Here is a 25,164-nt window from a genome sequence, read left to right as displayed (position 1 = left end):
AAATCATGAGCAAAGCTGAGGTCTCAGAGCAGCACCTCCTTCCGCATACCTCTGCTTCTCCCTTGGCTCAGCTGAACTGCATTTGTATTATGCAGGCATTCATCCATTCTATCCTCTGTCCTTCTCTCCTCTGAGAGACACCAGGGGATAATGCAAGTTTCCAACCCTTCCCACTTCCAGTTCTCTTCTCTGCTTCTCACTCCCTGCTTACTAAACTCCAGGTATTTATCTGTTCCCATCAAGAGTTCCTTTCTAGTTCTCCCTCACCCTTTGGACAGAAGTTCAGAGGCAAAGAGCTGATAATACATAGCAGAGTCTGGGCTACTCTGTTGGAAAATATGTATAGCCCTACTCTTGCTCGATTCGACAGGGTTTCAAGTTCTTATGCTGGGGCTATATGTCAAAGTGGACCCTCAATGCAGCAGCATTGGGACTGTGGGAGGACATGTGGCTCCCAGGCAAGTGGACACTCTCAGTGCTGAGCGAGACCTCAGAGCCACAGGGTTGCAGGCCTAGCAGGCTCTGATAAGAAGGAGAGAAACATTCCCATGTCCAAAGGACAGAATCTCTAGGTCCAAAGCATGTGGTGATGAGGAGCATGAGGGGAAAGGGAACGAGAAGACCCAAATTAATAACTCTATAGAAATAGGGTCACATGCATACATGGAAAATGTCTGTTTCCTTTTCTTCCATATATGGATGCAGAGCCTGTCCTGATGTAAAAGAGTATAGGCTGCTGATGTGGCATGATCTCATAAGTGTGGAGGGCAACCATAGGCTCCAGAACCAGGCGGCCTGAGTTCAAATCCTAGCCAGACCACTTACTGGAATTCTTTTGTGTCATGCACCCCTTCTCAGAGTAATGTTTTAAAATACATTTTTTTAAAAAATGGTATTTTTCCCTGGCTGGTGAAGCTCAGTTGGTTGAACATCATCTTGTTGTGCACCAAGAGGCCACTGATTCTGTCACCAGTCGGGGTGCATGCAGGAGGCAACTAATCGCTGTTTTCCTCTCTCTCTCTTTTTCTCTCTCCTTTCCTCTCTCTAAAATCAATAAAAACATTTAAAAAATAAATAAAATAATAATATGGTATTTGTACACCCATGTTCATTAAAGCATTATTCATAATAGCCAAAAATGGAAGCAATTCAAGTGTCCATTGACAGATAAAGGGACAAACAAACAAAATATATAAATACTAGAGGCCCAGTGCACAAAATTCATGCAGGGGGAGGGAGGGGTGTCCCTCAGCCCAGCCTGCACCCTCTCCAATCTAGGACCCCAGTGGGATCAGGCCTAAACGGGCAGTCGGACATCCCTCTCACAATCCAGGACTGTTGGTTCCCAACTGCTCGCCTGCCTGATTGCCCCTAACCGCTTCTGCCTGCCAGCCTGATCACCCCCTAATCACTCCCCTGCCAGCCTGATCGATGCCTAACTGCTCCCCTGCTGGTCTGATTGCCCCTAAATGCCCTCCCCTGCTGGCCTGGTCACCCCTAACTGTCCTCCCATGCATGCCTGGTTGCCCCCAACTGCCCTCCCCTGTATGCCTTGTCCCTCCCAACTGCCCTCCTCTGCTGGCCTGGTCCCCCCTGCAACTGCCCTCCCCTGCATGCCTGGTCACCCCCAACTGCCCTCCCCTGTATGCCTTGTCCCTCCCAACTTCCCTCCTCTGCTGGCCTGGTCCCCCCCGCAACTGCCCTCCCCTGCAGGCCTGGTCACCCCCAACTGCCCTCCCCTGTATGCCTTGTCCCTCCCAACTGCCCTCCTCTGCTGGCCTGGTCCCCCCGCAACTGCCCTCCCCTGCAGGCCTGGTCACCCCCAACTGCCCTCCCCTGCTGGCCATCTTGTGGTGGCCATATTGTATGTTGGAGTGATGGTCAATTTGCATATTACCTCTTTATTAGATAGGATATTATATACAATGGAATCTTATTCAGCCTTAAAAAGGAAGGAAATTCTGACACATGGATGCATCTTGAGGACATTATGCTACGTGAAATAAGCCAGTCACAAAAAGAAAAATACTTTATGATGCCACCATGAGGTATCTAGAGTAGTCAAATTCATGGAAACAGAAAGAAGAAGGATGGTTACCAGAGGCTGGGAGGAATATGAAATGGGGGGGAACTTGTTTAATGGGTATCGAGTTTCAGTTTTGCAAGAAGAAAGGAGTTCTGGAGATTGGCTGCACAACAATGTGAATGTACTTAACAATACTGAATTTACACTTAAAAATGATGAAGATGGCCCTGGCTGGTGTGGTTCAGTGGTTTGAGTGCTGGCCTGTGGACCGAAGGGCCACTGGTTCCATTTCTGGTCAAGGGCAATTACCTCAGTTGCAGGTTCACCAGCCCTGGTAGGGGCGTGTACAGGAGGCAACCAATCGATGTGTCTCTCTCCCGTCAATGTTTCTCTTTCTCTCCTCTCCCCCCTCTTCCGTCCCTTCTACTCCCTCTAGAAATCAATGGGAAAAAATATCCTCAGGTGAAGATTAAAAAAAGAGACAGAATTCAAATGCTATAGAATTCACCCATTTGAAGTGTAGTGCACAATTTAATGGCTTTTAGTATAATCACAGATATGTGCAACCATCAGCACTGTCAATTTTAGAAAACTTTTATCACAATGGCCAATTTTAAATCTTCATTTTACTTGGCCTATCCACAGCATTTGACACACTTGATCAATCCCTTCCCCTCTAAACATTTTTTTCACTTCACTTTCAGGACATCACACTCTCTTGGTGTTCTTGGTGCTTCTCCTTCCTCACTGGCCATTTCCTTTCAATTGGCTTGGCTTTTCTTCACCCTGACCTCTTTCTAGAGATTGGAGTGCCCAGGGCTCTCCTCTATCTTCCTGGGTGATCTCATCCAGCCTCATGGCTTTAAATACCACCTATATGTTTAGTAGCAAATGTGTGTCATTAGAGACCAAGGCTAAAATCATCCACACCCTCGCATTTCGAATTACTGTATATGGATGTGAAAGTTGGACAGTGAAGAAGGCTGATAGGGGGAAAAAATGATTCATTTGAAAGTTGGTGTTGGAGAGAGTTCTATGGATACTCGGGCCTAGACCAACAGGAAGATGAACAAGCAGGTAGTAGAGAAAATCAATCCTGAAAAGTTTCTGGATGCAAAAATGACAAAACTGAAGCTGTCCTATTTCAGGCACAAAATTAGAAGTCAGGGTTCTCTGGAAAAGATAATAAAGTTTGGAAAAACTGAAGGCAACAAGAAAAGAGGAAGATCACATATGAGAGGAACTGACGCCATAAAAGAAGCCTTTAGCATGATGCTACAGGAGCTGAGTAGGGCTTTGAGGACAGGACACTCTGGACGTCTCTCATTCATAGGATTGCCGGGAGTTGGAGCTGACTCAATGGCACATAACGCACACATATGTTTTGTATTACCAAGTTTGCACCTCTAGCCCAAGACATCTTGCACCTGCTCCCAAATTGTTTATATAAATGCCTGCCCATGTGGATTCTAGGACAACTCAGCATAGTCAGAACTAACACTATTCCACATGCAGTCTTCCCTTTCTCAGTCGATGACAATTTCATCTTAGTGTTCTGGCCCCAAATCCTTGTTATCCTTTTTTTTTTTTTTTTTTTTTTTTTTAATTTCAGGGAGGAAGGTAGAGAGAGAAAAACATCAATGATGAGAGAGAATCATGTATAGGCCGCCCCCTGCATACCCCTCACTGGGGATCGAGTCCGCAATCTGGGCATGTGCCCTTGACCGGAAGCTGATGCTCTATCCACTGAGTCAAACCAGCCAGGGCATTCCTTGTTATCCTTAATGACATTTGTCTCTCACATACCACATTCAACCCACCAGGAAATTCTCTACCCTCAACATATCCAGAACCCTATCCCTTCTCCCATGTGCTTTGTTATCCACTGGTACAAGCTGCCACCATCTCTAGCCTGGATTACTGCTATAGCCACCTAACAGGTCATACTGCTTTTATACTTGTTCCCCTAGTCCAGTGGTCGGCAAACTCATTAGTCAACAGAGCCAAATATCAACAAGTACAACGATTGAAATTTCTTTTGAGAGCCAAATTTTTTAAACTTAAACTATATAGGTAGGTACATTGTTATTAACTTAATTAGGGTACTCCTAAGGCTTAGGAAGAGCCACACTCAAGGGGCCAAAGAGCCGCATGTGGCTCGCGAGCCGCAGTTTGCCAACCACGGCCCTAGTCTATTCTTAACACAGCAGCCAGAGTGATCCTTTTAAAATAGAAGTGACTTCATGTTACTCCTCTGTTCAAAATCCTGCAATGACTCCCCATTTCCTTCAAAGTAAAAGCCAAAGTTTACACAATAGCCCACAAGGCCCTTCGTGACTAATTCCCTCTGCTCCTTATCTTCTTGACTTTATCTCTTACTACTCTTCCCCTCACTCATGTTGTTCCAGTGACACTGGCCTCAGCTTTTCCTCAAACCCTTCAAGCACACTTGTGACTTACAGAGTTTGCAGTGGCTAGTCCCTCTTCTAAAGAGCATGTCCTCCAACTGTGCAGCTTAGCCAATTCCCTCACCTCCTTTTGGGCATTGCTCAAATTTCATCTTCTCCAGAAGGCCTTCTCTGATCACCTTACTTAATATATAGTCAACCCTCCCAACCCTCCTCTATTCCCAAACCCCCTTACCTTGCTCTATTTTTTCTTTTGTTCTATAGCACTTATTGATTTCAGAGAGGAAGGGAGAGGGAGAGAGAGAAACAGCAATGATAAGAGAGAATCATTGATCGGCTGCCTCCTGCACGCCTCACACTGGGGATGGAGCGTGCAACCCAGGCATGTGACCTTGACTGGAATCAAACCCAGGACCCTTCAGTCCTCAGGCTGACGCTAGCCACTGTGCCAAACCAGCTAGGGCAACTTATCACCTTTTAACATGCCCTATTTTATTTAATTAAATTTATTGGGGGTGACATTCATTGGTAAAATTAAGTTTTAAGTGTACAATTCTATAATACATCACCTATCTACTACATTGTGTGTTTACCACCCAAAAGTCTCATCTCCTTGTCATATTTTAAAAAAATCTTTATAGTTGACAGTATTACATATGTCCTTCCCCAGAATTGACACTTTCTAGTCTGTTCCCACCCCGTCACCATATATTTTATATATTTGACCCCCTTTACCCTCTTCAAACTCCCTCCACATCCCATACACTATATCTATATTGTAAAATATGTTTTTATTGATATTTAGAGAGAGAAGCGGGGGGAGAGAGAGAGAGAAACATTGATCAGTTGCCTACTGTCTGAACCAGCAACCTGGGCATGTGCCTGACCAGGAATCGAAGCAGCGACCTTGCGGTGCATGGGATGATGCTCAACTAATTGAGCCACACTAGCCAGGACCCATACGCTATATATTTTTTATTAAAATATGATTTTATTGCTTTCAGAGAGGAAGGGAGAGGGAGAGGGAGATAGAAACATCAATGATGAGATAGAATCATTGATCGGCTGCCTCCTGCACATCCCCTACTGGGGATTGAGCCTGCAACCTGGGCATATGCCCTTGACTGGAATCAAGCCTGGGACCTTTCAGTCTGCAGGCCAATGCTCTATCCACTGAGCCAAACCAGCTAAGGTCATACACTATATTTTTAATGCTTATTTCTTAGGTATGTTTAGTGTCTGCCAAAGCAAGAATTTGTTCGTTGAGGTAGCCCAAGGATCCAGTACAGTGTCTGGTACAGAGCTCAATAAGTACTTGTTGAATGAATGTATGAAAAATGTGGACAATGCCTGCTCTATAAAACTATTATAGGGATTAAATAACGGGCAAAGATCCTGACACCTAACAACGGACACCCAACAAATGTTCGATCCCTACCTCCCTTCAACAAATACCTTCCCCAGCTGCCTCCTCTTACAGCACGGCTCCTTCCCTCCTCTCTGGAAAATTTCACCATTCTAGTCTCTCCTTTTATTTTCTAATAAAAGCAGGTCTTGTTATTCACCAAGTTTGTCCAGTAAGTGCTGGGCAGTTTGTTAGTCAATCATATTATTTATTCCCCCCCCGCCCCGCATCATCATGTATCCCCTCTATGCCCTCTTTCACCTTCACCCTTCCCACCCTCCCACTTTGATTTTAATCCAGGAAGATCTAACAAAAGGCCACAGATGTCTTCTGAGAAGAAAAGGAACCCTGGGAGACCAGCTTTACCTAGTGCCACAAGATTTATCTGATTAGCAAATTGTCACCCAGAGTAGTAGGGAGCCCTGAGGACACGGACCAGTAAATGTTTTTGTTGTTGGAGGTTTATTGCACTGATTTTTAAAGTAAACTTTATTAAGGTATAATTTACATACATTAAAATAGAATGTTTTAAATACAATTTGATGAGTTTTGACAAATGTACTGTAGTCAATTTGATTTGGGGTGGAGGGCATTAAGGTCACCTGGGATTATGCTGGTTGAGATTTAGCAGAGGGATCCTGGTTAGAAAAGAGAACAACATCAGGGATCTTGGGAAACATACCTAAACTAGAGGCCTGATGCACACAATTCATGCAGGGAAGGGGCGGGTGTCCCTCAGCCCAGCCTGCCCCTCTTGCAGTCCAGGACCCCTCACTCCCTACCGCCCACCTGCTTGCTGCTCCTTAGCGCTGTGAGCCGGGCTTATGGCTGATCCGTAACCCTGTGGGAGTACACTGACCACCAGGGGGCAGCTCCTGGATTGAGCGTCTGCCCCCTGGTGGTCGGTGCAGGTCATAGCCATAGGTTGTTCCACCCTTGGGTCTATTTGCATATTAGGGTTTTATTACATAGGATTATATAGAGAGGGAGGAGTGGAAGCACCAAGGGCTGACCTGAGAGTGGTCCTGGGGTCTCACTGCACCAGGATCTGGACCTACGGAATATCTGGCAACTTCATGGCACCCCCTGTCCTCCTGAGGGAGTGGGCCAACTCCCTTTCACAACCATTTCACGTGTTTAACCCATGGGGATCGTTCCAGCCCTCGACAACCAAGCTTCACCGCTGGCGCGACACTCAGGGGCCCGATTTTCTCTCCATCCTTAGTTAGAAACTGGTTTCGGATCTGCATCAGTACCGCGGGCGGAAAGAAAGCAAAAGTGCTGCAGCAGGTGTCGGAGCCAGGAATCCACTGCTGGGTCTGCCATCCTCCCGACCTGGGGGCTCTGGGCAGCCAGGCTCTCTCCCCCGCGCCTGGAAGCCTCTAGACTAGCGGCTGCAGGTTCCGCTCCACTGAGAGACAGAAGCGCCGGCTTCAGGTCTGCTGGGCAGGCTGAGGCGGGACTGGAGGTTCTGGGTGAGGAGCCTGAGGCTGGAACGGGGGGAGCCCCTGCCAAAAGCCCAAGGAGGGTCGCGCCAAACCAAAAAGACACCGTGGGGGCCCGGCGGGCTCAGGGCGGGAGGCAGGAGCGAGCGAGGCGCCGCCCACGCAGCGGGCGGACTTGGGGAGCGGCGCCCAGTGGGTGGGGTCCCGGCGGGGGCGGGACAGACCTGGGCTACCGGCCGTGCAAGTCGCGCCCTGCAGAGCGAAAGTAGTTAGTTGGTGGCGGCCGTCGCGCGTGGCTCGAGTTGTGCCGGCCCGCGACCTCACGGCCATGGCGGGACCCCAGGAGTTTCTGGGTGGGAAGCTCCGGCTCTGCTTCACCCCCGCCGCCCGGACCAGCCTCCTGCTGCTCAGGCTCAACGACGCGGCGCTGCGGGCGCTGCACGAGTGTCAGCGGCAACAGGTGCGGGGGCCGGGCCCATCTTCCCCAGACCCTAACCCTCGACTCGGGCCCCAGCCGGAGGCCCTGGCGGAGGGACGGGGGTAGGGAGCCGCACTCACAGGCGCCGGCCTCCGCGACCTGCCAGCTTCTCCAAGTGAAGCCCGGAGCGCGGTCCCTCTCGGCACCGGAGGTCTGGGGACTCGGCGGCACCTGCGCTCAGCTGCCTCTGTGCTCTCCCCGCAGGTGCGGCCGGTGATCGCTTTCCAAGGCAGCCGAGGGGTAAGAAGGGACCGGGGGTGTGTGCGGGGAGAACAGACCGGGCTCAGGGCGGGAGACGGAGACGGTCACGGTCTGAGGAAGTTCCTGAGAACTGAGCCCGAAGCGGGTGAGGGGGCTGCTGGGGTGGCGGCCCCAGGAGGCTGCGGTTGGAGGCTGTGCCCTCTCGGCCTCCTGGGGCCTCGGGCCCAGCTGCACCTGGCTGCTAACGAGTCCCCCGGGACCCCTCTTCGGGCTCAGGCGGGCTCGGGGAGAAAGGGCACTGGCAGGAGGGGGCAGGGTTGGCTCCTGGGGCTTACGGTCTCCTTTCACTCCCAGTATCTGAGGCTCCCAGGCCCTGGCTGCTCCTGCCTCTTCTCCTTCACAGTGTCCCAGTGTGGCCAGGACGGCCCTGGTGGTGGCCTGGACCTTGTGTACCAACGCTTAGGCAGGTAAGAGAGCGTTCGTGGGAAGTCAGGACGGGGATGCCCACAGCTGCTTTGAAAGTTCTCCACCCTCCCGGTATGTTTTCCACCACCTTTCCAGACCTGGGCCGAACCGCCTGCACTGCCTGGGGCCACTCAGGGAGCGCCTCAGTATCTGGGCAGCCATGGATTCTCTCCCAGCCCCATCTTCAGGTCAGGGACACAACCTGACCGACGATTCCAGAGATCCTGAGAACTGGCACATCAGGGATTATTCTAGAGATGCAGTTTCACAGCCACAGATGGCACTAGAGGAGGTGAGGCCAGAAGAAACCGCAGGGAAGTTGGGATAAGGTGGGGCAAAGCCTGAAGCCCAGGTAGCCAAGGGCCCCTGCCATTTTCCCTGCCAGGTGCCAGATCCACGGGCAAGCAGCCAAAGATGGTCACTCCCCGGGTCCTCCAGGGAACACATGGCACAGTGGGAAGTGAGGTACGTGGGCAGAGTGGGACTAAGCTGAGAAACCCTTCCTCGAATCTCCACCCTAAGTGAGACAATAAGAAATCTAGCTCTGCCTCCCACTCCGGTCTTCATCTCTTCCATTCCCTCTGCAAATATCCCAGGAACCAGACCTGTCTTCCAAACAGAGAGCCTGACCAGGCACTGCCTTCTCCTAGCCAGAAACATCTGAACAAGGTAAATTGTAACAGTTTTTCAGAGAGATTTGTCCAATCAAGCTAAAGTTTTAAAATTGGGATCCTTCATTTTGATGCTCACAGAGATTATTACATGGAAATAATTTTCAAGAGAGAGAGTAGAGGGCACAGAATAGGAGGCTTCTTGACATACTATTAGTGTGACAAAAGTATTTTCCCCAACAGAAGCGTCCAGCACCTGCAGCCACTATAAAACTGAAAGAAAAGAGGCTCAGAACTCTAGCCCCAAGTCCACTACAAGGACTGCCCACTCAGGACCTACGAGAGGGAGAAGATTGGGAGCAAGAAAATAAACATGAAGACATGGGCCCCAGACTGGAACACAGTCCCTCAGTTCAAGCAGGTGAGTTAATGAGAAGAGGATAAAACTGCCACAGTGGGGGAAAAGGCCGATAATCGCCTTCATGTCTTCGTCCTTCCTTCATAGATTCTGAATCCCCAAGCCCTGAAGAGGTACCAGATTACGTCCTGTGAGTCCCCTGCCATTTCTAAGTTTATCAAGCCTTGTGCACATGAGATTTAGATGAACTTCCTGGGAGCTTGGAGCTTTGGCAGGTAATGAAATTGAAGGTGGTAACTTAACTCTGCTCCTGGCAGGCAATATGGGGCCATCCATACTGCAGAGCAGCAACATGCGTATGAGCAGGACTTTGAGAGAGATTATGCTGAATACCGCATCCTGCATGCTCGATTTGGGGCTGCAAGCCAAAGGTTCATAGAGCTGGGAGCAGAGATCAAGAGAGTTCAGCGAGGAACTCCAGAACACAAGGTAAGGACTGGACTCAGGATGGCTTCCCAGGTCTACTGGCCATAAACTCCCTGTTTTTTTCAGTGACCGAAGTGACAAGCAAGCCTGTTTTAAGATAAAAATTATTCTGTATCATTTGGTAGCATGAGAGGAAGTTACTTCCCTCCCTTAAGAGAACTAGTTTTTTTCTCAATGTTAAACTTGATGCTGCATTTTCTTTGTTTCAGGTGCTGGAAGAAAAGATAGTCCAGGAATATAAAAAGTTCAGGAAGGTAAGACTAGGTTTGGGAATGCTAGCAATAAGGTAAAAATGAATTACTTCTTTTGACATGGATGCTTTTTCTCTGCAGCGATACCCAGGTTACAGGGAAGAAAAGTGTCGCTGTGAGTACCTGCATCAGAAATTGTCCCACATTAAAGGTCTCATCCTGGAGTTTGAGGAAAAGAACAGGGGCAGCTGAACTAACTGGTCAAGGGCTATCGACCCTCTCTGTCCGGTGTGATGCAAAGGAACAAAACCGCTGTAAATGAAGTAGAGTGCAACTGTCCGCTCTTGTTATTGCTGAATCCATGGTGGCAAGTAGGAGAGCTGCTCTAGGTTAAGGTTTGATTTTCATTGTTGCCATGTATTAATTTTTAGGGTGTGGGCGCAGTGCCAACACTCTATAGCTGTGCCCAGGAGACTAAGAAAAGCAGCCAAGGCTTAGCTTCTCCACCTTTAGTTCAGCAAGTCATTTTCAAATCTTAAGAAAGAAATGACACCCTTTCCAGGACAAGATACCTCAAGGACATTAGAATTCAGCCTGGTAGCCTCCCTAACAAAACAGTAACTTTTAGGAAGTTGTGATACACCTGGATGTAATGGGGAATGGCTTGGGGTCTTATCAATGTACCGAAAGTGAATTCTTTTACAAACATGGCTAAAAAATTAAAACTGTCTCTGTGTCCTTTGTACAAGTTTATATGCTTTTCTTAAATCTTCCAAAGCAGTGGTTCTTACCCCTGGCTCTATGTCTGAACCACTTCTGGGCTCTCTAAAAAAATTAGATTTCCAAATCCCAACCCAGGTCTTGTGAATTAGAATCTCCAAGATTATGGTTAGGCTCTACTTCTTCAAAGCACTATGGATGATCCTGATAAATATCCTCCTATGTAATAAAGAGCTAATATGCTAATTAGACCAAACAGCCAGACGACCATCCGGACTAAGCAGGGGCTGTGAGGGCCAGCTGGGGCTACGAGGGCCGAGCCCCCCCCCCGTGCACAAATTTTGTGCACTGGGCCTCTAGTTTTGCTATAAGTCTCTACCAAATCCATCTTACAATTGACAACTAGAGATGACAGCAGGAAAAAAGTTCTTTTTTTTTGTTAATCCCTACCTGAGGATATTTTTCCATTGATTTTCAGAGAGAGTGGAAGGGAGGAGAGACAGAGAGAGAAGCATCGATGCAAGATAGACACATTGATTGGTTGCCTCCCACATGCGCCCCAACAGGCTTGGGATGAAGCCTGTAACCAAGGTATGTGCCTTTGCCTGGAACAGAATCCAGGACCCTTCAGTACACAGGCTGACGCTCTATCCACTGAGCAAAACTAGCTAGGGCAAGTTCTCCTTTTCTAAACATCGAGGTGAAGAGCATTTACTATTAGAGCACCTATCTGGAAATATTCAGTGACTGAAAACTATAACTACGGATAGGATTTGGATGTGCTCACAAAAAGAATGAGGGGAAATGGTTCAATGCATTCCTCGTTGTTGTATAAGAAAGTGGATGCTTCATTCACAACCAGGAATGATACTGCCTTTCCCAGTCCACTGGAAAGGAAAGTTAATAGGCCACACCCTGGGCTTTGGGAGAGAGCTGCACCCAGCAGTGTCAGCAATTCCTGAAACAACTTGGATGGAACCCCAACCTGATGCCACACCCACGCAGGGCATTAATGGGTAAACAACAGCTCTTGGGAGGTATAAACACGGCCAGCTACATGGCAAGGACAAACAGCAACCCATCCTTAAGGCACAGACAGGGTCAGAAACAGATTCCAACAAGAAAGGGCCCTCACCTGTTCTAATTACCCAACTAGGGGCCTGGGCAATAAACATGTAAGGATAGAGACAAAATTTGGAAAGGATTTACAGGTGGAAACTATGGAGTCAAAATAGTTGGTCTACAGCTGTACTGACTGAGATGGTAGCCACTAGCACTATATGTGACTATTTAAATTAATAAAAACTTAATGTGTAGTTTCTAGACACATTTCAAATTCTCAATAGCTACAAGTTTTAGAGAATGAAGGTTATAGAACATTTCCATGATCACAGAAAGTTCTACTGGACAGTGCTGGGCTAGAGAACCGTTGGTTTCCCATCTCGTGGAAAAGACAGTTTAAAGGGGGCTCTTTTATTATCACTGTTCCAAATGTACAAAAAAAATTAGAAAATAACCCCCCAACTTAATTCCCCCCACCCCCAGCAACACAAATAATCTTTCCCAAAAGCACAAACATAAACTGGTCCTGGTATTTCCACAAACAGTGCAGCTAAGAAACAGTTTAGAGAAAATTTAACAGGATTCAGATAATATCCATCTATCCTCTCAGCCCTGAGAGGTAATAATCCCATATGGGTACCAGTCCTTCCTAATGGTTTTCCCAGCTCTGGCGGAAGAGTCCTTTATAAAGTGGTATGTTTGGCTGCTGCTTTAGAGATCCTCCTGTGCCTTCTTTTTCTTCTTGGGTTTTTCTTCTTGAATTATAGGGGGGTTTGTAGCCTCTCGCTGTAGATAGCTAATAAAATCACTTAATTCACGGCCACCCTGAAAACAGAAAGATTACCATAAAAATTTAATCATTTAAAGAACCCTGGGTTTCCCCCCAACCCCCAATAAGACTTTTGAGTTTGTAAAAGCACATTAACCACATATATTGATGAGAGTAGAAAGAGTTTCCAGTTAAATAAATATAATTAAAGAGCTAGATATGTACAAGCTTGTGTGAGTATGGGTGTGTTTATTTGTGGAGAGCTGAGACAATGCACTTACTTCATATTTCTTTGGATCTAGCTTCTTGTTGGCTGGAGAGAAGTAGATGGTAGGAAAACTAGGAAAAAGAAAAAGAAAAAGAGTTGACTACTTTCCGGTTCGAGTAACTCTGTCATACTAGTATATGTCCTTAATAACTGTTTCTTGGAGTAACTTCTCTTCAGGCTTTCTTTTTTTTTTTTTTTTTTTTTTTTTTTGGTAATCCTCACATGAGGATATTTTTCCATTGATTTTTAGGGAGAGTGGAAGAGAGGCGAAAGACAGAGAAATATCAATATGACAGAAACACATCGATTGGTTGCCTCTTGCACACGCCCTGACCAGGGCCTGGTTTGGGGAGGAGCCTACAACCAACGTATGTGCCCTTTACCGTAATTGAACCTGGGACTCTTTGGTCTGCAGGCCAAAGCTCTATTCACTGAATTAAACTGGCTAGGGCCATGATTTCTAATCTGACCAGACAGCAGTCTCCATCAATGGCTAGGGTAACATCCGACCAAAACTCAGGAATATGAGCGTTCACAAAATCTGTGACAGTCATGTAGGCCCATGCTGCAGAACTCTAACCCAGGGAAGGCATCAGTGGTTCTGTGCTCAACTGGAATATGAGGGCTCCCCAAACTATTCCCAGTAAAAAAAATGGCTTTTTTTTTTTGTCAATTGGCTACACATTTTTATTAGTTTTTAATCTACTTACCCTCTGACTTCATATGGAGAAGGCACATCATTGGCTGTGGCATCCATCTTGGCTATGATAATATTTGGGTCTTTTCTGAGCTGTTAATAAAAAGGTTAGATTTTTAAGTTTCAAGTTTCAGTGACTGAGAGACAGTCAATTCAGGACTTAAAACAATCACATCTTAAAACACATAAGTTTTGCTGCTCAGACAAGAAGAGTAGTTATCACTTGCACATAGTATCTTGCCTTTCACAAGTTTCCCTTTTCTCTCTGGGTCCCATATTAAGACTCTATATATAGCCACCTTCAAAACTATCAAGCTGAAAGAAGACACTGTAAAGGCTAAGCCAAGTGTTTTAAGGTGAAGGAACATAATGGTTTCATATAAACCATTACCAAAATTCAGAAGCCTGGATATATATATTTTAAATATATTTTTATTGTTCTTTAGAGAGAGAGGCAAAGTCAGAGGGATAGAAAAAGAGAAATATCATAGATTGGCTGCCTCCTGCATGCCCCTTCTTGGGGATCAAACCTGCAACCTGGCCATGTGCTGACTGGGAACTGAACTAGTGACCTCATGATTCATGGGTTGATGCTCAACCACTGAGCAATACTGACAGGGCAGCATGTACACTTTTAACCATAATCTAGATCAGTGGTTCCCAAACTTTTTTGGGCCATGCCCCACCTAAGCATCTCTAAAATCCTGATGCCCTCCCTGTGACATAAATTCTTATTACTCAAAAAGTGAATTCCTATTCATGTGGAGAAAATCTAAAAGGTCTAAACAAGCTTCCAAAGAACATGGCATCCATGAAAGAGAAAAATAAAAGAACAAAAGGACAGTTGAAGTACTGAGAAAGAAATCACTAGAAATTGTTAAAAAATAATAATATGAAATGATATGAAAAAATAGCAAATAAAGTTTCAAAACATAATAGAGAACTAAAATGCATAAATATGTGCAATATATATTTATATACTGTATATGAGGGTCCCTAGAACCATATGAAAGGCAAAAATTCACTTATTAACTCATTCTCCATTGTTCCCCTTAAAAATCAAACTGCCTCCCTGTGGGGCGTATGGCCCATGTTGGGAACCACTAATCTAGATTGAGTCTGAGTGGTTTTATTTTTTAAACATTTTAAAAAAATTATTTTGTTGTTGTTGTTAATCCTCACCGAAGGTATTTTTCCATCGATTCTCTGAGAGAATGTGAGAGAGAGGGAAAGTCAGAAACATTGATGTGCGAGAAAAACATCGATTGGTGGCCTCCTGCACACACACAACCAGGGCCCTCGGTGGGGAGGAGCCTGCAACTGAGATACATGCCCTTGACCGGAATCGAACCCGGGACCCTTTTGTCCGCAGGCCAATGCTATATCCACCGAGCCAAACCAGCTAGGGCGAGTCTGAGTGGTTTTAGGACAGGTATTTGAGGCACTGCTCAGGCTAAACACAAGGGGGAAATCAAGAGAAAGTGAATAAAGAGTAGATAAGGTAACTAACTAGCCAATGCTAAATACATGTGTCAACATCCCCACTCAAATTTTATCTTCAGAATATGGTTCAGACTTACCTTCTCTCCCAGTTCTTTATACTTAGGTTCCAGATTCTTACAGTGGCCACACCAAGGAGCATAAAATTCAATCAGTACATCTTTATTTACATCATTCACTATTTCATCAAAATTCTCTGCTACCACTACCTAGAAAACATAGAAGATTCTCTAGTTGGTAAGGTGAGCTGACAAATAAATTCACAAGTTATATTTGTTTCTGGACCCAATCCCTTTCAAATCTGATGTGTTCTAATCCCTCTCAAATTTGATGTGATGTCACTGAAACCCAAAACACATTTATAGACTGTATTAAAGATGCTGTCGGTTGGGAGAGGTCAGTGGGGGGAAAAGGATACATATGTAATACGTTCAACAATAAAGAATTAAAAAAAAAAAATTGAACCAACCTTTTCAACCAGTAAAGAAAAGGAAAAAAAAAAGGATGCTGTCATTCCCAGAAACCAATTCATTCCTATGTTCAGGAAGTCACAGGAAACAAGTGTTACCCAATCCTTCCTTAAAATAATCTTAAAATTATTCTTAGGGGTTAGCTTGCTCTGTCCCAAAGAATAACCTAGCTCTGATATAAATGCCACCAAAAAATTCTATGGAGGTTTTATAGTCCTGCCCCAATTGAGCATTATGAGCTCTGTCAATGCTTATTTTATGTATGAGGTGGAGAAGGGGGGGAAGTGAGGACAAATAAAAACATGGTAACTAACAAGGTCTTCACTTAGACCCAGCATTTTTGGAAGAAATGAGGAGAGGCTGCGTACAAGCTTGGGGAGGCCATGAGCACCTCACCTTTACGGGCCCATCATTGCTCTCTGGGATTGGCTCAGACTTTAGGTATCTCTTCAGGTTGCCATCAAAGTAATCCTGCAGGAATCTCTCAAGAGCCTTGCCATCACGCCTGCCAATTGGAAAGCAAGTGTCAGGTTAATTTATTCCCATCATTGAGAGGATTAAAAGCAATTTCTTCGAATAGTTTCTCCATATTTTAGCTTTAATTTCAAGATTAGAATGAAATCGGAAGTTTAAAAAATGGGGGGGGGGGCACTCTTATCTCTCAATATTCAGGACTACTGACGGAACAAAAAACCAATCACTTCTTAGTATTTCTAGTGTGTTCTTTGTGGATTAAAGGGCAGAAAAGAAAACATTGGTCTTCTGAAAATTCAATTCTACCTAAGGACCAGTTTTATTTTGTTGCTTTAGAGAACAGTGCCTATTTATGAAATCTCATTTTACTGATTCGTTCACAAGTAAGATTTTCGCTTGTGTTGATCTCCCAAAGTCTCAGAAGATGAAAGTCAAAATTATCTGGGGACCTAAGACCTCTCCACTTCCCTGAGTTTACTGTAGGCCAATGTGCTATTACAAGAAGAAAAAATATTCTGTAGGTTGAGAAGATATTGGTCTAAAATTACATAAATTTCAAAGAGATTGTCTAGTGTTCTTTATGGTACTATTTCTAATGGCAGGGTGGAAACAATCATGTAAGAATTCCAAGCTGCCATCTTTCATTATTATTTATCATGATCCTTAAAGTAAGGACCTGTAATTAATTGAGAAAAGTGAGTCATAAGGTGTTGACTAGAAGACCTATCTTCACATTTGAACATTCACCTTTATAAATTCTCAGTAGTGTAAAAGGCTTAATAGTTTCCTTGAAGAACCAAATCCCAAACCCATGCTAACGTGTAACTCACGAGAATTCCTCCTGCATGACAAACTTCTCTCCTTTTGCAGTTCTGATAGCAACAACAGGAATCTCTCCGGCAGTGCTTTCCAAACCAAAATCGGAAAGATCATGGCTAAAGGTTTTGCGGCTAGCTACAGCAAAGTTAAGCTTGTGTCCAGCATCCAGGAACTTCTTTGCTACCATCATCACCCTGTGGGAAACAAAAGAAATTCATGCCTATGCCAAGATTACAACAGGGTGGTACAGCACTTCTGAAACCAAGAAGCAAGAGTCTAAAAAGCAAAGACTAAGTTTTATAGTCCATGCAGCCCCCAGGAATCAGTCTGAACTTGTGTCCTTGGGCATTAACACAGGATTATGGTGCGCTCTAATGTGCCACTAAACTTCACTGGTGGTGCCCAATCAAATAGTTCATTCCCATTGAACCTTGACACACTGACACACACACACACACACACACACACACACTGAAATATTGCAGGCATATTGACTAATCTGAAAAGAAAGCTTATAAGGCTACAATGTACTGAGTCTCAATGGGTAAGTAGGCACAATATTTTAGAGTACATTTTAGAATCACATTTGCATCTTTTACTTGGAGAAGGAATCAGCTGTATCACAAGGCAAAGGCATACTTATGGAAGATACATCCAATAGATTTTAGAAATAGTTTGTTATGTTATTTGTCCTTATGAACTGTTCTCATTCTTATCTGCTCTCCCATCACACATGGTAACAGGATAGCTAGAAGGAACTGTTTACACCCTGGGTAAGCCTGTTTACAAAGGGGAAATATGACCCTTATTACCTGTTTCTCCAGTAGTTGGAACCTTTAGCATTCTTTTCATAGTCCACATCATAGTACGCCACAAGTAAGTCCTTGCCCTGTATCAAGTCTTTATTATCTTCTGTCATGTGAGGGCAGATACCAAAACTGAAATGAAATAATACATTATCAAATTTGGTAGGTTTATATTTGTATTACGGAATTATCACAAAGTAACGGATAGAACTTAAAAAGAAATTTTCAACATATAGGACAAGTACTGAGCGATACACCTTGTAGGACAATGGAGTTCTAGGGCTCACACATTACTGCTTTAATATAAACTTCAACTATTATTATTATAATCCCTTGACTGAGACTATTTAATCCAAAACATGGCTTAGTTTAATAACTGAGAAATACAATATATAATGAAGCCAAGAAATCCCAAACAAGTTATAAAGAGGTACTCACATGTTTTCCTGGATAAATTTTTTAATCTTGCCACTGGTCATTTTCTGTTCTTTATATGCCGAAGTTTTGTCTTCAAACTTGTTCGTCAGATGTGAAGGACGAAACAAGGTGATACCTCTTAAAAAAAAAAAAAAGTCTTAGTACGTAGACAGCAGAACCGTCTCCCATCTTTTATTTAAAGCTCAGACTATCTACTCTTGCTGCCACTTTCACTATCACCATTTAAGCACATAAGGACTCTTTTTGGGGACCACAGACTTGGCAACATGACCTTCTTATCAACACTAAGATGCTAACTACCTTAATCTCAAGTGTAATAATTGGGCTTAAGGGTTTAATAAACTCTGGATTGAAAAGTTATGAGATCTTGGTTCTAATTCTAGTTCTACCACTATTTCAAAGACCCTGCACCAGGCATCAATTTAATTCTTCTGGGCTTCAGCTCTTTCATCAGTACAAACGGGGGTTAGAGTAGATGATTAATGTTTAAACCTTTAAAAACTATAACAAATACAAACAACTCCTTCCAAAGCCCCAATATGTGCAATACAATAAAGCAGAGCTTGCTCTTATTGGAAGGTACCTTGTCCTGCCACTCTCCTACACAGAAGGAAAATTACTTTATTAAGAGAAAATATCTTTAAGATTTTTCCCAGCTGTAATATTCTATAGGTAGGTATACAATTATAATATTTGGCTTGAGTTCATTGAAAATTCCTTTGTTCTAGATTTCTTTATACCAATAAACCAAGTTTACAAATACATGCTGGGCAAGCAAGAATGTGAATAGGGCACCTTAAGACATCTTCATATAAGGATGTCACAAACTTTTCAGTAAAACTTTTAATCGGGTGCTGGTAGACCAATTTAAATGGGAGCGTGAGAGGCAGCCACAATGAACAAATCTAAGGTTAAAAGGCTGACATACAGTGTCCTTAATGAGCCATAATGGCTCCAGTTCCATTTATAGACCTGGTGTCTCTCAATCTAAAAGGCAGAACCATATGATCAAGCTGCCAACTCTGCAGCCAGACTTTCTAGGTTCAAATACCAGTTCTGCCACTTACTATGTAAAGCTAGAAAAATTACTTAACCTCTCTGAGGGTTTTCTCCTCTGTAAAACAGGGAAAGTAATAAATCTGTCTCATCTGGCTGTTAAGAGAATTAAACGAGTTAACAGTAAATGACACAGTAAACACTACATAGTTTGTTAAATATGACTAAGTAACACTAGCCCTTGGCACACTTTTAAAAAGCTTTATGTGCTCACCCTGAGTGATCTTATCTAGTCCAATGGTTCCCATAATCATTCATATGTGAATGACCTATAAATCTTTATCTCTAGCTCAGAAATTTTCCTGAATTCTAGTCTCATCTATCCAGTTGTCTGTCCACTGGGTCTTCACCACCTGGATGTCACATGAACTCCTCAAATTCACTGTGACAAAATAGAACTCATAATCATTACCCCCCAATTTGCTTCTGTCTTTTTTCCTAGCTTGATGATGACTGTCATGGGCCCAGTCACTTTAGAAACCTAGACTCTAGCTCTTCCCCTTTTCACACATAGGGATTAAGCCCTATGTTTTACTACTCAGTCCTTCCTCTTCATTGCCCCTAATACTACCTTAATTTTTACTCTCAGATGTCACCCTTAGTTTACTCTCTTGACTGCCTTGCCATCTCTCTCATTTCAAACCACCACCATATGGGTGCCAGTGACTTTTCTCCTAAAACACAATATTAACAACATTATTCTTCAACCCAAAGTCTTCCAATGGAGCTCAAATGTCTAAAATATAAAATCTAAATTCTTCTGTATGGCACTTAACATTTATAATTTGGTCGCTTCTTAGCTCTCTAACCTTACGTTCCACTATGACTTGTTACTACAAGTCCTAACATGCCTAGATTGTTTTACATTTCATCGCCAGAACTCTTGCTGCTCTATCTGGAATAATTTTTATCCCAACTGCCATAACCTGCCTGGAAAAATTCATCTCTCAAGACACACACCAAGCCTCACCTCTAGGAAGATTTTTCTGATACTACTCGGCACTCCAGAAGAAAATAAAATCACCCCTCTCCTTTGTAATTCCACTCCACCCAGCATATGTCTATCATAACACCTATAATGCTCACTACACACTTACATTTTTACATATATCCACTGTTTCTACCTACTAGATGCCCTCAAAGGATGCAACAGTGTCCAGAACTTAGCTTAATGCCTAGCAAGAGCTCAATAAATCTTTAAAAAACAGTCAAGCATTAAAAATCACCAGTTCACACAGCAGCACTTGGTCTACAGATTTACAAGGGCATACATCTCAGACACTTACTCTCCATCGTCATCATACTTGTTCACCAGAGACTCAATATTGGTGTGTGCAAATCGGTAGTTATCCCTCAAGTTGCTGGCTGCTTTTAGAAATTCAGAGTGAGCTTCACTGAATAAATCCTTGAAAAAACCTATATGAGAAATGTCAAACACAAGGGAGAAATAGTAAGTGCCGAGATATAATTCGAAACTTTTAAATTCTTCTGTTTTTTTAAATTGAATTTTTTAGAGAGGAAAGGGTCAGGGGTGGGAGTGTGGAGGGTAGAGAGAGAAACATCAATCACGGATTTGTTGTTCCACCCATTTATACATATTGGTTGTTTCCTGTATGTGCCCCGACTGGAGAGCGAATCCGAAATCTTGGCATATCGGGACGACACTCTAAGCAACTGAGCTACCCAGCGAGGGCTAAATTCTATTTTTTTAAAGCCTTTATTCCATTATGGACAAGCAAAGCAACGTAGGCAGGAGGATTGGGTCTGCTCTGCCATGACTACCTTGGAAATCTGACAAAACCCTTAGGATGAGAATTCTTCCTGTACCTTTTAAAATATTTTTGAATAAGCCAAAATAGAGGATTTGTCAGGGTTCAAGTCTTAGTTTTTCACAATTAAATAAATTATTTGTGCAAATTGCTTAACTCCTTAAAGTTTCAGGATTAAATAAGGCAGTATGTCAAAATAAAGGTAAATCACTTCACCATATTTTTTTCTGTCTTTTCTTTAGAAACTTCAAGTTTAGAAAAGTGAATGAAACAAATGTTTAATAAATGTCTGCTTGTGGTTAACTCCCTGTAAAATATACCGAATCAGTAAAATCCAGATGATAAATGGCTTTTAGTTAAATCTAAATTATAAACTATCTTCTAGTCCCAGAAAGTCAGTTTTATTATAATATTAGGAGATTAAGAGAAGCACAAACACAGCTTATATGTTTAAATTTATTCTTTAGTCAAATGTATTATACATTTAAAACAAAACAAAGAACACCCAACATGTAGAATTGGCTCAAGTTATTTTAAGGATAAAATGAGATACTGCAACACTTGGGAAAGCAAAGATAGCTGTAAAAATAAATACACAGCAATGTGATCTTAAATTTTAAATTCCCCATGATTGTGAAAATAGCAGACACAGAGGTCTATTATTTACTTGTGTCCTGCCACCTTAAAACCCTATTTTCAGTAATAACTACGCTATTACTTGAGTTAAAGTTCAGAGTTTAAGACATGGTAGAAAAAGCTGAAGATATTTCTATTTCAGCCCTTCCATTGAAATTACATTTTTACATCTGTAAGAACAAAGACACTCAAAACACCAATTTTTTCCCCATTATAGAAATGCTGAGCTAATTCTGTGAGTTGTATTTTTAACTGTCTCCAATGTTACCAAAACTGTTTTAACTTTGTTGTTTACTCAGACATAGTGTTTTTGAAAGCAAGTCGATGATTCTGTGGCATAAATATTTGCTACTTACCCACCACAGAAGCATCCTTATCGCCAATGAACTTCTCAAATTCTTCCTCAGTCTTAAGAGGAACTGAAGCTGGTCCTGCTTGCTTCTTCAGGTGGCTGACAATTCCATCTTAAAGGATAAGATGAAAGATTATAGTAACAAATTTATATCTTTTGAGAAGGTAACCAACCATTCACATGATTCAAAGTTCACAAGAGTATACAATGAAGTTGTCTTCCACTCTTGTCCCTACTCACCCAGTTTCATCCTCATAGGATAAGATTTCAGTTTTTTATATACTTTTCCAGATATATTAGACATAAACAAACAATTATATATTTATTCTTTGCTTTCTTTTCTCCTCAAACAGCGGCATATAGCCCTAACCGGTTTGGCTCAGTGGATAGAGCGTCGGCCTGCGGACTGAAGGGTCCCAGGTTCGATTCCAGTCAGGGGCATGTACCTTGGTTGTGGGCACATCCCCGGTGGGAGGTGTGCAGGAGGCGGCTGATCGATGTTTCTCTCTCATCGATGTTTCTAACTCTCTATCCCTCTCCCTTCCTCTCTGTAGAAAATCAATAAGATATATTTAAAAAACAACAACAACAAAACAGCAGCATACATATATGCTGTTCTGTATTTTATTTGTCATTTACCATAATTTAGAGACAATTTATGTCAATGTACATAGAACTCCTTCAATCTTTTTTTACGAATGCATACATAGCATTTAATTGTATAGATGTACCAAAATTTACTTAACCAGAAACAACTGATGGACATTTGTTTCAAATTTCTTGCTGCTATAAATGATTCTAAAATAAACAACATTTCCTTTCTTTTTTTTTTTAATCCTCACCCAAGGATATTTTTCCCATTGATTTCTATGGGAATAGAGAGAGTGGAAGGGAAGGAGAAGGTGGAGAAAGAGAGAGAAAAACACATCGATTGGTTGTCTCCCACATGTGCCCTGACCAGGGCCAGGGATCAAGCCTGAGCCCCTTCAATCCGAGGGCCAATGCTGTAACAACTGAGCGAACCAGCTAGAGCAGTACATGCATTTATAATTGTTAAACTGCTTATTTATACCCCTATTAGTGATGTAGTGAAGTGTTTACAACAGTACAAATTTAAATAATGACTTTGTGAATATAATTCTCTGCCTAGAACACTCTTTCCCTAGATATCCATGTGGCTCCTTCCTTACTTCTTTTAGATCTTTACGCAAATATCATCTTATTTTTTATTTTTTAATTGATTTCAGAGAGGAAAAGAGAGGGAGAGAGAGGTAGAAACATCAATGGTAAGAATCATTGATTGGCTGCCTCCTGCACACCTCACACTGGGGATTGAGCCTGCAACCCAGGCATGTGCTCTGACCAGGAATCGAACTGTGACCTCCTGATTCATAGGTCCACGCTTAACAACGAGCCATGCCGGCTGGGCTCATATATCATCTTAATGAAGCCTTCGCCGACCATCCTATTGTAACTAAAACCTATTCAACCTCCAAAGTTCCTTTATCTCTTTCTTGTTTATCTTCCTCTACAAAACTTTTCACCCATCTAATTAATATACTTGATCCTTAATATTTTTATCTCTCTCTCCCCACTACAAAGTAAGTTCCAAATCGGCAGGGATTTTTGTTTGTTTTGCTGATATATACCTAGCTTTAAGAATAATACCTAGCACTTAAGTTCAAGAAACATCATTTTGCAGATAATAACAATTCCATTATTCTCAAGTAGCACAAAGACTTACTTATAGTCTTACTAAAATTTAAAAGCAGAAAATGCAATGACTGGGCAAGCTTGAACAGGAGTTTAACTACATACAGGTAAAATCATTCTACCTACAGGATCCACCCAAATCATACTTTCCTACTGAGGTGAAATGGGCTAAATAAAATAATTTAGACGTAATAACCACACACAAAAATATCTTTTTATCCTAAAACCTAGTAGACAGACCATTATTCTACTTTCTTTTGGGGCCTGCTAAAACCATTCATAGGTTCAAAATGCTTACAGACCAGAGACAGTGCAATTCTCCATAATATTCTACCTCTTCCACCCATTTTCTCTTCTTTTTTTTTTTTTTAAAATATATTTTATTGATTTTTTACAGAGAGGAAGGGAGAGGGATAGAGAGTTAGAAACATCGATGAGAGAGAAACATCAATCAGCTGCCTCCTGCACACTCCCCACTGGGGTTGTGCCTGCAACCAAGGTACATGCCCTTGGCCGGAATCGAACCTGGGACCCTTGAGTCCGCCGGCCGACGCTCTATCCACTGAGCCAAACCAGTCAGGGCCATTTTCTCTTCTAAGTACTCTAATAATCTGCTAACTGGTTGAGACAGAATAATGTTTAACTACCTTACTTTGTAAGGTTGATTTTCTCATAAATCCCTCTTCCCCCTTACATATGTTTTCCTCCATTCCTCACAGAGGATGGGTTGTATCAATAGATTAGTTGAAACTGGAATGAATTGTTTAGTCTTTGAGGGGACTGCTATTACTATATCACAATATAAATTATTATAAAAACTTTAATTCAGGGTTATGATGAAAAGTGTTACTTTTCTCCAAGAGTATTTAAATGCTCTGGAAGGTATAGTGGGAGCACTGAATAACCACTTTACGTAGGAAGGCAAACAGTATAGTTCTTAAAGGAGTACATGAACAAAATAATCCATCCTAAGTAGCCAAACATCTCACCTCCCAGTCAAATGCTGAGAAATTTTCGAGTTAAAAAAAAAAAAATCTAAGTTGCAAGTCCAAGTGAGAATATTTGCCTAGAAGCATTCTGGTTGGGTTTATCTACAATTTTCTTAAGACTTGTCCAACTTTAGAAAAACCATATTAACTAAACTCTAATTGCTGACTTTACCCTAAATAAAACTAATAAAATCTGAATGGTAACATGGGTTCTTCATTAATGATTTTAAGCTCAGAAAAAAGAATATGAAAAAAATTTGGAGTTTTGACTAAATGATACCAGTTGGGCTAAAATATTTATTCCTGCATTAAAGAGTTCCTGAGTATCCACCACTGGTGCCAGTGGAGGCGCTGGGAACAGAGTAGTATATAAACCAAACAAGGTCTCCGCTCTCTTGGAGCTTGCAATTCATAGGAAATCTCTACCCTGGCCGCTGTGGCTCAACGGTTGAGACCAACTTATGAACCAGGAGGTCACAGCTCAATTCCAGGTCAGGGCACATATCTGGGTTGTGGCCTCCATCCCCAGTGTGGGGTGTGCAGGAGGCAGCC

At 42.9% G+C, this 25,164-nt stretch overlaps 2 protein-coding genes across 4 annotated transcripts in view; one reads left to right on the top strand and one right to left on the bottom strand.

The window, feature by feature from the left end:
• The first annotated feature begins 7,494 nt into the window (after positions 1-7,494).
• Positions 7,495-10,802, top strand: ELL3 (elongation factor for RNA polymerase II 3). 3 transcript variants are annotated; one of them, XM_036299649.1, is made up of 11 exons: positions 7,502-7,744; positions 7,967-8,002; positions 8,318-8,430; positions 8,525-8,720; positions 8,814-8,893; positions 9,025-9,097; positions 9,283-9,460; positions 9,545-9,587; positions 9,715-9,886; positions 10,093-10,137; positions 10,216-10,802. In XM_036299649.1, exons 1-11 carry the CDS (start codon positions 7,613-7,615, stop codon positions 10,324-10,326), a joined length of 1,179 nt encoding a protein of 392 aa, XP_036155542.1. In that variant the 5' UTR covers positions 7,502-7,612; the 3' UTR covers positions 10,327-10,802. The 3 variants fall into 3 exon arrangements, with proteins under 3 accessions (XP_036155535.1, XP_036155527.1, XP_036155542.1); XM_036299634.1 differs by having other exon boundaries at positions 7,498-7,744; positions 7,967-8,430; XM_036299642.1 differs by lacking the exons at positions 8,814-8,893; positions 9,025-9,097 and having other exon boundaries at positions 7,495-7,744; positions 7,967-8,430.
• A 1,444-nt stretch (positions 10,803-12,246) lies between these two features.
• Positions 12,247-25,164, bottom strand: part of PDIA3 (protein disulfide isomerase family A member 3) — a 25,675-nt gene continuing 12,757 nt past the window's right edge. Inside the window, exons 4-13 of the mRNA XM_036299593.1 lie at positions 21,915-22,022; positions 20,440-20,569; positions 18,098-18,214; positions 17,666-17,791; positions 16,865-17,047; positions 15,957-16,065; positions 15,171-15,299; positions 13,604-13,683; positions 12,907-12,964; positions 12,247-12,681 (exon numbers count right to left, since the gene is read on the bottom strand). Coding sequence (XP_036155486.1) covers positions 12,568-12,681; positions 12,907-12,964; positions 13,604-13,683; positions 15,171-15,299; positions 15,957-16,065; positions 16,865-17,047; positions 17,666-17,791; positions 18,098-18,214; positions 20,440-20,569; positions 21,915-22,022 — 1,154 coding nt within the window. The 3' untranslated portion in view covers positions 12,247-12,567. The remainder of the gene's footprint in view (positions 12,682-12,906; positions 12,965-13,603; positions 13,684-15,170; positions 15,300-15,956; positions 16,066-16,864; positions 17,048-17,665; positions 17,792-18,097; positions 18,215-20,439; positions 20,570-21,914; positions 22,023-25,164) is intronic.

The sequence above is a fragment of the Myotis myotis genome, unplaced genomic scaffold, assembly GCF_014108235.1.
Source record: "Myotis myotis isolate mMyoMyo1 unplaced genomic scaffold, mMyoMyo1.p scaffold_m19_p_1, whole genome shotgun sequence".
Classification (NCBI taxonomy): Eukaryota; Metazoa; Chordata; class Mammalia; order Chiroptera; family Vespertilionidae; genus Myotis; species Myotis myotis.
The sequence above is the reverse complement of the archived record's forward strand: the minus strand, read 5'-3'. Positions and strand labels throughout refer to the sequence as shown.

What these genes read in the sequence shown, in the direction of transcription:
- ELL3 (XM_036299634.1), top strand. Translation starts at nt 7,613, where the DNA reads ATGGCGGGACCCCAGGAGTTTCTGGGTGGGAAGCTCCGGCTCTGCTTC. An exon ending in GTGTACCAACGCTTAGGCAG is followed by an intron (nt 8,431 to 8,524) that starts GTAAGAGAGCGT and finishes CCACCTTTCCAG; the next exon opens with ACCTGGGCCGAACCGCCTGC. An exon ending in ATGGCACAGTGGGAAGTGAG is followed by an intron (nt 8,894 to 9,024) that starts GTACGTGGGCAG and finishes CAAATATCCCAG; the next exon opens with GAACCAGACCTGTCTTCCAA.